Genomic DNA, 13676 nt, shown 5'->3' with positions numbered 1-13676 from the left:
CACTTTATTATGTACTACCACATAAGAAGAGCTACCATGGCCTTCATTTTTGTGCCACACCCTCTAGACAAAAGTTAACTATTACTGCATACTTTATCTTACAGCAGTAACTGGGGGTGGGCTTGACTCAGTAAGAATTACAGATTTTCTCTAAGATGGACCTATAACACTTGCTGTGTGTAAAATTACAAACAATGCACACTTACGATCTTCTTTTTCCTCAATGTGGTCATGCCAGGACATAGGTTTTCCACTGAGTGTATGAGCTATAAAAGAACAATATGCAAAATAAAGATTAAGGAAAGAAATAACCTTTAAATTAACAGCTTAAATGCCTTCTATACAGAGAACAGTGTACTTGTCATCTACAATATTTTCCTCTGTTCTTATTATCTACATTTCTCTTCATAACTTGCAAAGACTGCACTGATTTTATGGTAGGGAATTTTACTAGGCGATAGAGTACTTCCTTATCAATGCTGACATCAGCTATATATTTTTGTTAAACATCAACAAAGAAAATCAATAGAAAACATTTCATGAGCACAACTTTCCACTATAAAATGTAGTTTTACTCTAAATGGCACAATAAGTGTTGGAAATAATGCCAGCCTCACTAATCATTATTCTTTAATGAAGCCTTCTGCAGCAGAACAGCAACTAATTCAGACTAAATAACTGCCTGTCTTCTTCATTGGTTAGCAGCCACTATGCCTAATTTTAAATAATATCATCCAACTATAAGTTATGAAACATCATTTTTTTTTTTTATCACGAGGTGCAACTTGAAACTCTTAAGAAAGAGTAAAAAAGTGTTTTAAAATGAGCCTTGCTTTCCTTACGTGTGTGTGTGTGTGTGTGTGTGTGTGTGTGTGTGTGTGTGTGTGTGTGTATGTATGTATGTATGTATGTATGTACAGACATAGAGATGTATAGATATATATCTGGTGTTTCTATCTACCTATATATATATATATATGTAGGTGTAGGGCACCCCATTTAACATACACTGTGCCAACACTCAGGAGATCAATGTCATAATGTTGAATTCATAAATCTTGGCACACTTTGTGCATGATCCAGGTACTACCCCAGAGCAGACTAAACCAATGCCAAGTGTTTTTGTAGGGGGGCAAACACCCCTGCACCCTGTATGTAGGGGGCTGCACCCCGACTCCCTGCTAATTATACATACTAACTCTGAGACCAAACAATCATTGAAGAAAGGAGGTGTTCCCCTACCCAGGGATCGTCAATCTTGCACAACTCTCAGTGATCACTCTACATTGACCAAACAGCGTTTCTGAAGGTGTGCCCTATACCCACACACACACACACACACATATATATATATATATATATATATATATATATATATATATACATATACATACACACACACACACACACACACACACATATATATAAAATTATATTTCACTGCATCGCCGACTCACTAAATTGGCATATTCACTACAAATAGATGAAGTTCAATCAATCAAAAGAAAAGAAACATAACCTCCACTAATTACATATACCAACTTTGAGATCACAAAGCAGTGGAGAAAGGGCATACATATTATTGTCTGAAGAAAAAAGAGAACACTCAAAAGAGACAACGAAATAAAGATCAATCTTTTCAGACAAAGTCAAAATCACTGAATAAAAGCACTATTTCATGCAGGCGCAAGCCCCTCTGGCCCCACATCCCCCCATTAATTACATTTACCAATTCTGAGATCACACAGCAACAGGGAAAGGATGAATTCCCAGACCTATCTACACTATGATCTCAGACACAGAGCAGCCTGGCAGCCATAAAAACAAAATGACATTTGGCTTTTCTTAGCATTTACTCTTATCAACAGCTACGCACACACACACACACACACACACACACACACACACACATATATATATATATATCTACATCTATCTATCTATGTTGTTTGTCTTTCGGCTTTTCCCCGTTAGGAGTCGCCACAGCGGAAATCCGGTCCGCTAATGATTGGCAGTTGTTTTTATGGTGTCGAGTTGCCAGCCCGATGCCCAGCCTTCAACAAAGGCACGCCCATTCAACGCATGTCTTTCGAACCCCCACTCGACCATGGAGAGGACATGCAGACTCCACACAGAAGGCACTCCCAACCCAAGCCGAGAATCGAACGGAAGAACCTCTTGCTGTGAGGCAACAACGCTACCACTGCACCACCGCGTATATATATATATATATATATATATATATATATATATATATATATATACGCATATACAAATAAAGCCCTACATTCCCACATCATAGCCAAGAAATGGAACAATCTCCCCACTAATATAACCTCCACTACAACAAACACAAACTTCAAAAAATTACTCAAATATCATCTTAGTACAACTTGGATCTGCCCATGTATCACTTGACAATCTCTATACCTTCTCTTCTCCTCCTTCAAACAACTTCAGTCTAGAATTCACACTATTCTACTCGCATAGAAATACATACTCTTAGAATAAGTCACATTGGTCTTTGTACTTCTTTCAGTGTACACTTACTAGTAATGTAAACTGTCTATACTACCTTTGTAAGTATTTAATCTTACTGTATTTCAGTCCTGCATTACCCATTAACTTTTTGTAAGTAATATACTGTCTTCCCATTTTGTATATTTCTCATTGTATTAACTTCTTAATAAATCTTAATTGTGGAGCTTTTCTCCCCGGGCATCCACTGACAATGGACCTGGTCCAGCTGGATTTTTCCAGTTAATAAATGAAAAACAAAATAAATAAATAAAATAAAAATAAGTAAAGATTTATATATATATATATATATATATATATATATATATATATATATATGTGTGTGTGTGTGTGTATATATAAATATATATATACATATATATATAAAACAGTCCAAAACTGTCCACCACGAGGTAAGGTACAAAAACAAACAAAACTATAGTACCACTGGAGTCAGGAAGAACTGGAAACTAATCTTCAGTGTAGAATATTTAATAAATCCTTGTAAACATGTGGCAGCAAAAATCCATGACAGTGAAAAAATACATTTATATCACAACATAAATTAAGTGCTTTCGTCCGCTAATGCAGTGTTCACTAATCGAACTTCATCAGAATTATACAATGGATAATTAAAACATACACTAGATCTGAAATAACATTCTAAAACTCTAAAGTTCCAGAAAATTGTACTGGTAGGAGAGGGAACTACCACTCCTATCTGATCCATTTGAGAATGATTCTCTCATTAAGATTGCCATTAAGGCCAGGGGGCGTGTCAGCCTGAAGTCTAATCTGCCATCTAAGCTGTTTAACTTCAAGTAAAGGATTGCAGTCTCCATAAGGTAATGACACATAATCAAGTACTAGGAACAAAAATCTGCTGCATTGGGAGCTAGAAAGTGTGTGTCTAGCCAAAGCATTTTTCCAGTCACCTTTCCCTATAGCCTGACGGTGTTCCTTAATGCGATCACTAAGTTTTCTAATAGTTTTGCCTACATAGAAGGCAGAGCATTCATCACACACTCCCAGGTAGACAACGTTAGTGCTATTACAATCAAAAGAATCACTAAACTGTATCAGAAACTTGGGATTCGGAAGTTGGAAACTAGCACACAAAGCAATAAAAGGGCAGCAAACACATTTGCCACAGTTGTACATCCCTGCCATTTGAAGAGGGCAACTAAGAAGAGAAGGGGACGTTTTTAAAGAAAGATTCTTCAAAGACCTAGTTCTCTTGTAACCAATACCCTGGACAATTCATGGCTACTCTTAATAATATCCCAATTCTTAGACAAAATGTTCCTAATGGGTTCTGCATCTAGAGAAATGGGAAGGGGAAATCTGGTGAGGTCATCAGCAGGAACCGAAGACTTGGGAATGTAACCAAATTTAAGAATGGGAGGATATTTACTGTATCTAAATGAAGTAACTTCATTCAAAACATCAGAAACCAAATTTTCAGGGTAATGTTTGTCCACAAAAAGTTGTTTCAGAAACTGACTTTCATTAGAAAAAATATCATCATCACTCACAATGCGACTAAGACGTACAAACTGCCCCTTGACTATGTTCCTTTTCATAAAGGGAGGATGTTGGCTCGAAAAATCAAGGTAGTTATTACGAAAAGTGCTTTTCCTATGGATGTTGGAAGAGGATCTGTAAGGAAGGGGACCTAAGGCCAGGGTAATGTCCAAATAATTTACTACATTCCTTTTCCAGAGACAGTAAAATTCAAAAACTGTATAGTCCGGCTCAACTGATCAAGAAAACAATCTAGTTCCATAAGAGACCCTTTCCACAAGAAAAAAATATCGTCAATAAAACGTTTGTAATTACTGACGAACTTGAAACCCTCTAGCTTAGATAAAATGACAGCTTCCCAAGCATAAAGTACTAGATTGGCATATGCTGGAGCTACCTTAGCTCCCATTGCTACTCCTTGAAGTTGCTGGTATAAGATACCATTAAACGTGAAAAAGTTATTATCCAAAACCAGCTTAAGCAAAGTGGTGAAAACAATAACTCTGTGAGGGGGAGTAGAAGTATGCTTGACAAGATAATTGGTCACATTTTCCAACCGTTCATGGTGAGGAATGCTGGGGTATAAAGCTACCACATCCAAAGTGACTAGTATGCATTGTCCATCAAGAGGTGGACACCTGTAGATTTCATCTAAAAATACCCAAGAGTTCTGTAGGTAAAACTGAGAATCTTGAACTAATGGATTAAGGAAAAAACCCAACAAGGCTGAAATAAATTCAGTTTTGGTTTTCTCAGACGCTACAATGTGCCTAAGAGGGAGATCTGTAGGGTTTTTGGTATCCCAAAAAATCTGCCCACCTGTGGTGATTTAACTTCCATGTAATCCATTTCCAGCTCAGAAATACTACCTTCCTGATATAGTCTGGATAAGGTATTATCAATCCTCAAAAAACTGCTGGAAACAAAATCAGGGGAAACTATTTTGTATTTCTCAGTGTCAGCTAATATAGCTTCTATCTTACTGTTATAACTTTTAGTTTCCATAATAACAATGCCCGCTCCCTTGTCAGCTTTAAGGATTTTAATGTCAGGATTCACACTAAGGCTATCAACTGCTGCCCTCTCTTCCTTAGTTAAATTATGCCATTTAAAATTAGCTTTACTGCTTAAAGTAGCTCTTATTTCTCTCTCACAAACCTTTGAAAAAATGTTCAAAGCTGGATTAAGAGGGGGATCAAATGTGCACTTCCTTTTTAAAGGAAACACTGGACTAACATCTGAGTCAGTACTATCACTGTCTTTGTATGTAGAACCAGAATCACAATCAATGGCATCAATAGGCAACCCACCAGAGTTATTTGCAATACGCATGCTAGTAACTTCATCAACATCAGTACCATCGATAAAAGCATTAAAATTCTTGTTTTTTATGCCCTGTTTTAAGTTAAGTTTTCTGCAAAAAAGCTTAAGATCAATTAAAACATTAGTAACAGAAGCCCTTTGTGAGGGAATGAAGTTCAAGCCTTTGCGTAAACAGTTTAAACAGTGTTCATCAAGAGTAATGTCTGTAAGATTAAAAATGTCTTGGGTGTGTACAAGGTCAGGAAACGGGTTGTTAGAAGCAGTTAAAAATGTCTCTGTCCTCTTGCTCTGCTTCTGCCTCTCGCTCTCCCTCTCACTCTGCCTCGACTCCTTCCTCTGGAAAAAATCATAGGACTCTGTCTGGTCGTGGGGCTGAACAATAAAAAATGATCAGCACTAGTGGAAGCAATGGGATCAACATTGTCTATATGTTTGAACTGTCCATTTTGTGCTGGGAATGTATTTTTAACAGTAAAGTGGTTGGGATCTGTTAAAAGCCTCTCAAAACTAGTGCTTTGTCTCTTAACTGCATGAGAAACCGGAGTAGATTCCTTGAGAGTGTTGTGACTTGAAATCAACAAACTTTGTGGTAACAGTTCACTCTGGGCACAAGAACCGTTAACTTTAACAGGAGAACTACCAACTTCTTCATCTCTATTGTTAGTATTCAAAGGAAATACGATGGGTACTTCTTTACAATTTCTATTAAACAAATCCTGTGCTTCTTCACAAACATTCACAAACATTCACATTCTGTGTGAAACGCGAAGAGTTAATTACAAGACCTGAACTAAAAAGTGCATTATTAGAAGTCAAAGGTCTTTTAAACTTAATACCGCTGGTTTTAAGCGGGTAAGCATTATCGTACTTATATTGCTGAATGTCCCTATAAAGTTTCTTTTTCTTTTTACTAATCAGGATGGCCACATGTCTAGATAACTTCCCTTCTAAAAATAACCATTCTTTTCTCACGTGTTGCAAGAACGCATGCCCCAGTATAGCAGAGCTAAGTGTAGTGATATCCACGCTTAGAGCGTTCAGTTTATTTTGATAGTGTCCGATCAGTAACCTAAGCATTTCCAAGCCGGCTGAGTTAAAAACTGAACAAAGGGAAGTGTAAATATCGCTGTCCTTATTAATGCCATTGGGGAATCGACTCATCCTAAGGCCTTGAGGTATAACTTTAAGATCTCTAAAAGTAGAGAGATATAGAATGTCATACTTGATGCTCTTGTAAACAGTAAGAAGCTTCTCCAATTTAAAAATTAAATGTCTGCAATGACCCGGAGTAACGTGTTTAGGGTCAGTATGTATATCCAAATTGGAGTCATTAATACCATCCAGACCAATAAAGGGGTTAGAAATGTTAGGAGACAACAGTCTTTTAATGAAGCAAGCTTCAGTAGTGTGATTTTCTGCATGCACAACATTATGCGGATCATTAGGCAGATTAGATGTAGAGTTTTCAATACAACTACTGCTGGGAGTAGCATGGCTTATGAAACAAATCCTGTGTTTTTTCAACAGCTGTGTTAAACGATTTCATCGCAGAAGCCAATTCAAATGGAATGCTGTACATGGAAATATCCAATAAGTTTATGCTGCTATTCTCTATTTGTGTACCAATATCAGCTTGTTTCTCCGAAAATTCTTCCATTTCCAGACAGTAAGAATAACTATAACAGTCCAAAATTGTCCACCACGAGGTAAGGTACAAAAACAAACAACAAAACTATAGTACCAATGGAGTCAGGAAGAACTGGAAACTAATCTTCAGTGTAGAATATTTAATAAATCCTTGTGAACGTGTTGCAGCAAAAATCCATGACAGCGAAAAAAACATTTATATCACAACATAAATTAAGCACTTTCGTCTGCTAATGCAGTGTTCACTAATCGAACTTCATCAGAATTATACAAAGGATAATTTTCTGGAACTTTAGAATTTTAGAATATTTCACATCTAGTGTATTCTTGAATTATCCATTGTATAATTCTGATGAAGTTCGATTAGTAAACACTGCATTAGCGGACGAAAGCACTTAATTTATGTTGTGATATAAATGTTTTTTTCGCTGTCATGGATTTTTGCTGAAACAGGTTTACAAGGATTTATTAAATATTCTACACTGAAGATTCGTTTCCATTTCTTCCTTACTCCATTGGTGCTATAGTTTTGTTGATTGATATATATATATATATATATATATATATATATATATATATATATATACGTATACATACACACACACACACACACACACACACACACACACACACACACACACACACACACACACACACACTTCACAGTTGCATAACTGTGGGGAAATGTACACTGCTGGCTAGCCCAATACAAATCAATGAATGTTTGACAAACCATGATTAAAAGACATTGATGAAAAGCCACTAGCACAAACTAACCATAGCAACCACATGTGAATAAAGGTGCTATTCTGCTTAACCAAGCAGGGAGATGCTTTTTACAATTAAAACATATAGCAATAAACTGGAATGATTTGCACACTTATGGTATACACTTATGCAGTAAGGGTAAACTACATTGATAGGCTACACTTATTGCCTTGTCAGATTTGAACTCATTCAAGCTATAATACTTGAAAGAACTATTACATACAGTACTATTGCTTCACTGCAGCTTAATTATAACATTAAATTTGCTGTAAAGAATGCCACAATTAAGCAATTTAAATGTGAGAAAACTATTTAAATTAAACAGGCAAAGTGAAAAGCTACTTTACATGCTAAATTCAAATTTTCCTCACATTTAAATGTTACTCTAAATCAAGATGTAAAACAATTGCTGTTCTTCAGTTTGAGTCATATCATTAACTGAGAGCTGTCACAAACTTTTGTTATTTGTCTTTCGGCTTTCCTCAGTTAGGGGTTGCCACAGCGAAACTCCGGTCCGCTAATGACTGGAAGTAGATTTTCACGAATGCCGAGGTGCCAGCTCGACATATAACCTTCAACAAAGGCACACCCATTTACGCATGTCTTTCGAACGCCCACCCAACTGCGGGGAGGACATGCAGATTCCACACAGAAGGCACTCCCCGCACTCCAGCCAAGAAGTGAACGGGAGAACCTCTTGCTGTGAGGCAACAATGCTACCGCTACACCACCACAAATTCCATGAGAGCTGTCACAATACTAATGAGTTAAAAAGGGTTTCCATGCTGTACTACGAGTTTATCACTCACATTTCATTCTCTAAAGATATAAACAATCGTAACTGAAACAACTAACTTACTTTTAATGTCACATTAAAATACCACAAAACACAATATCATCATTTGCTGGATTATCCAGTCTGTTTCACTTCATTGATAGAAATGGTTGCAAACAACTGTCTTCACACAGCTTGTATTCATCCCCTACCTCCTAGGATGCAGTGCTGTATACTGATTACTGAGCCTGACATCATTCTTGCCAGAAGTGATCTTTATCGGCTGTGGCAAATAAGTGGTTTTCTTTAGCTCCTAGCTAGATAATTATTTTTTGTTGACAGAAATTATTACATTGTTAGTTTCAGACAGAAGGAATCTTTCATTATTTTCATACTTTTCAAAATCCCTTGCCTCCCATATGCCAGTCTTTGGCCAATGTCTGCACATAAAAGGGAGAGGAAAAAAAAAAAAAAAAATATATATATATATATATATATATATATATATATATATATATATATATATATATATATATATATATATATATATATGTATATATACACACACTATATATATATATATATACATATATATCTATGGGTCCCCTTCAGATGGTCAAACAGTTAAGCTCAACTTTCATATGGCTGAGACCATACGATGGAACTTTTAAAAGTTCGAAGGATCTGAACGGGGATCTTCATAGAGTGCGGAACGGGAAGATTTCCCTTTAGCGTAATGTAGTGTGATCTCTGAGTGCATATATTTAAATTGAGGGGGGGTGCAGGGGGGTTTGCCCCCTGCTAGCACTGTTTAGTTTTTTGAACATTCAAATATTCGATCATATGGTCTCAGCCATATGAAAGTTGAATATTTGGATGTTTGATTATGTGAAGCAGACCAATATATACATACACACACACATACATATATGTGTGATAAATACAATAACTTGCGTCTCCAACGATGTAGATATCCCTCTGCCCGCTGAATACAAACCGATAAATACAATAATAACTGTGGCTTAGAGATAACCAAGGCGTTTCAAAGTTCCGTTCATATACTAATTACTTCCACATAATGAACCAAAAAGATCCACCATCCAAACAACGAACCATAAAAGTATATAATAATCCACCATGTAGAAATGAAGAGAGTGTTTATTACTTAAAACAAATCGGTAAGCGCTTTCACAGTAGCTTCGTCAGACCGTTAACATTCAAAAATGCTATCTTGTTTGCTTTTATACAGATCACATGTTCAATTAACTATTCACTATTAAAGCATTAAAGCTATACTTTACATCTTGTAATTGTTCATAGCAGTTCTAAAAATATCTTATATTCATAAGTTCCTAAGTATATATAAATTTCATATTGCAAATATCCTTTACAATCGACCTAATGAAAACAACAACATATTAATAAAAATACAAACTTTATAAAAATAAAAATAATAAGAAATATATAAAACTCGACAACAACATATATTGAACTATACCAGATAAACCAAAATAAAATTAAAATAACGTCGCTGTAGGTGTATATAACATGGCATTAGCAAGACATAAATTCATGCCATTTTTAATCTTGCGCTCATAATGTAAATGCAATAATCCTTAAATACTTTCTAAATGAAAATAAAAACACAAGATGTTTGTGCTCATCAACTACTTTACAGAAATATAAAATTAATAAAAACATCTGTTTCAATAAATATTAACAACTAAATTATATTTCAGTTAATAATCACTACCTATCGCCTCCTGGTTATGAAGGCAGCTAGTAAGAAATGTCTCTAACCTCAACTAATACAACTACTGCGCCTCTCTAACCTCATGTAATGGAAGTTCTATTTTCCTCACTGAAAAAGCTATGTGTATAGTTCGCAGGTATATACCTTATTACCAACCTGCTTACCTGTCAGCTGTTAATGTTATTCAAAGTCTGAAAATATAGCTTCATTTCTACATATCAGACATAATAAAATATTGAGTGTATCCATCTACTATTTCAGCATTGTTACTATGGAATCACGCTTGAAGGAACTATAAACTCGCTACAATACTGATATAGATATAATATTAATATTGATATCAATAATACATAAATAAATAGTGTAAAGTTCTAACTACAGTAACAGTATCAGTGTCACGTAAATAACGAAAATAACTGACATAATGTCCATATTAGCCAAACTCTAATATTAATACTATGCTACATTTTTCACGTTATTATTAACTTATGAAAAATTTGTATTAAATTAATGAATTCATAGATTATGCATCATAAAATTTTTTTTAAAATAAATATTTATATACAACTATATCACCTATAAAATTCAATTTATCATGTATCATGGTCAATTAATGCGCCTAGCCTTCAATATTGGTTTTATGGAGGCTCTCTCATTTAGGCCACTTCCCTTGTCTGCCCTAAGTCTCATTATCCAATTAACCTCTCTCCTTTCAGTGGTATTATGAATGTTACCTTCTCTAATCCTAGGCAGAACGCTATCTAAAGCCATAAACGTAAAAATATGTTGGGGACCATGATTGCTGACATGTTTGGCTAAAGCATTATTCATATATTGTATTCTAATGGCAAAAAGATGTTCTCTAATCCTGGTCCTAAGTGCCCTATTGGTCTTGCCAACATAGAACGCTTGGCATACCTGGCAAGTAGCTAAATACACCAAATTTTCAGTGCTGCAGGTAGCATTCACTTTAAAGGAGAAGGCTTGCCGTGTATCCGGATGTATGAATGTGTTGCCTCTTTCTATGTAATTACAGTAATTGCATCTTCCACATGGATTTGTTCCTATGAATGATTCACTGTCATATACCTCTCCACGATGACATAATAATTTTTTGAGGTTACTTTTGTTCTTGTATTGAAATATAGGTTTGGCTCCTACTATCTGTGCAATATCCCTGCTACTAGTTAAAATTCCCCAATGTCTATTAATGATATCTATGATATTCTTCCTATCATTAGTGTAATACATTTGTATTCTCACTTGCTTATTAAAACTTCTTATGGGGTGTTTTTCTTTAGTTTGGTTGGAGTAATATGGGGCAGCTCTCCCCATTCTTAAACTAGATATATCCATTAAATTATGTTCTGTCTCGCTCTGTTGATATCCACGTTGTGACAGTCTGCATCTAAAACTATCAATCTCTTGCTGAAATCCTACCTGTGATGCATTAAGTCTGGAGATTCTCATACCCTGTCCTTTCACTATGTTATCAAATATGTGACGTGGGTGCATGCTAGTTCTATATAGAAGTGCATTCCTATAGCATTTCTTCCTGTAGACCCCAGTATTAACTTGGTCTTACAACACTCTCTGTACAAAGACATCCAGGAACTCTATACAGTCAGTTGAATATTCAAATGTAAACTTAAGGTGGGAACTAAAATTATTAATGGCCTTAATAAAATTATGTAGACCTGCATGAGTGCCTTCCCAAACAAGGAAGACATCATCCACAAAACGCCTGTAAAATCGCACATGCAAGTGATACAACGCACTCTTAAACAAAACATCTTCCTCCCACATAGCAAGATACAGCTGTTGGCACATGATGTGCCCATCGCTACGCCTTCTGCCTGTATGAATACATTTTCCTGGTGGACAAAAATGTTATTTTCCAAAACAATTTCCATGAACATAGCTATAAGATCTATATGTTCATCTGTATAACTACTGTGTAAAGTTAAGTATTTTTTGATGGCTATTATGCCATCCTCATTGGGAATAATAGTAAATAAAGATTGAATGTCTAAAGTAACAAATGTCATACCTGCTGTCATATTCACTTGACTAAAATGGTCATACAGATCACCAAGAAATTGTTTGGTGTCCTTTAAGATGAAAACATTCTGTTCTACAATAGGTCTAAGATACTTTTCAATGTAAAGAGTGAAAGGTTCTGTTGACCATCCTCCACCCGAGACGATAGGTCTCATTGGTGGATTGGTACCATGTGTATGGATTTTAGGAATACCATTAATACTGTGTAGTAAAGGATAAACAACACGTAGGAAGTTAGCTAGATCACTGTCTATGATATGACTGTTCTCCAATTCGACAACAATATCAACCATCTTTTGTTTGATATTGTCAAGTTGTTGTTTAGTGATGGCTTTATAATATCTATCATCTGATAACATATTATTCATGCTTATGTTATAATGAGAGGTGTCCATGACAACCAATGGACCCCCTTTATCAGCTGGTCTAAATACTATATTCCTATCAGATTTAAGCCTACTCAATGCCTGTCTCTCTTTGAATGGCAAGTTATTGAATCTCCTATATTTATTAGTGATTGATGCAAACTGCTCATATACATCATCTTCCACCATTCTATAAAAAGCTTCTAATAAGGGATGGTTATGAGGTGTAAACTCACTTAATCTCTTTAAAGGTCATTTTGAGACACCCAAACTATCTCCAAAGTAATGTCTAAGCATCACATTTCTATTAAATAATTTTAAATAAGTCAATACATCAGTAATCTTGCTGTTCACAGTCGGAATAAAGGTTAAACCTTTATTCAACAAACTTAATTCATATTCATCTAGCGGTCTATGAGATGTGTTCCAGACTAAATCTGCGTCTATTTGTTCCACATCTTTTTGAGTGTCTGTCCTTGTGTCCTCTCTCCTGAGAATTTGCGCTTCTGCCTCCCCCGACTGGCGGAGCGATCTCGTTTGTCGATCCTCCCCATAGTTATAAGGAGGGGGAACTGTGGAAAAATAGCTTGATTTGGCCTGGTCATGAACAATTACAAGATGTAAAGTATAGCTGTAATGTTTTAATAGTGAATAGTTAATTGAACATATGATCTGTATAAAAGCAAACAAGATAGCATTTTTGAATGTTAACGGTCTGAAGAAGCTACTGTGAAATCGCTTACTGATTTGTTTTAAGTAATAAACAGACTCTCTTCATTTCTACATGGTGGATTATTATATACTTTTATGTTTCGTTGTTTGGATGGTGGATCTTTTTGGTTCGTTATGTGGAAAGTGGATCAGTTTCAGTAATTTGTATATGAACGGAACTTTGAAACGCCTTGGTTATCTCTCAGCCACAGTTATTATTGTTTTTTTGTTT

The 13676-nt window shown here is 35.5% G+C and overlaps 1 protein-coding gene across 2 annotated transcripts in view; it reads right to left on the bottom strand.

The window, feature by feature from the left end:
• The window catches only part of FAM183A (family with sequence similarity 183 member A), a 264612-nt gene that overhangs the window by 209645 nt on the left and 41291 nt on the right, over window positions 1-13676 (bottom strand). Inside the window, exon 2 of one of the 2 annotated variants that reach the window (XM_044085372.1) lies at window positions 207-266. The exons of the other annotated variant lie outside the window; for it this stretch is intronic. Coding sequence (XP_043941307.1) covers window positions 207-266 — 60 coding nt within the window. The remainder of the gene's footprint in view (window positions 1-206; window positions 267-13676) is intronic. 2 annotated transcript variants of the gene reach the window in all.

Source organism: Protopterus annectens, chromosome 10.part0, assembly GCF_019279795.1.
Source record: "Protopterus annectens isolate FY-2018-M chromosome 10.part0, PAN1.0, whole genome shotgun sequence".
NCBI lineage: Eukaryota > Metazoa > Chordata > Ceratodontiformes > Protopteridae > Protopterus > Protopterus annectens.
This window is presented reverse-complemented; position numbering and strand designations above follow the sequence as displayed.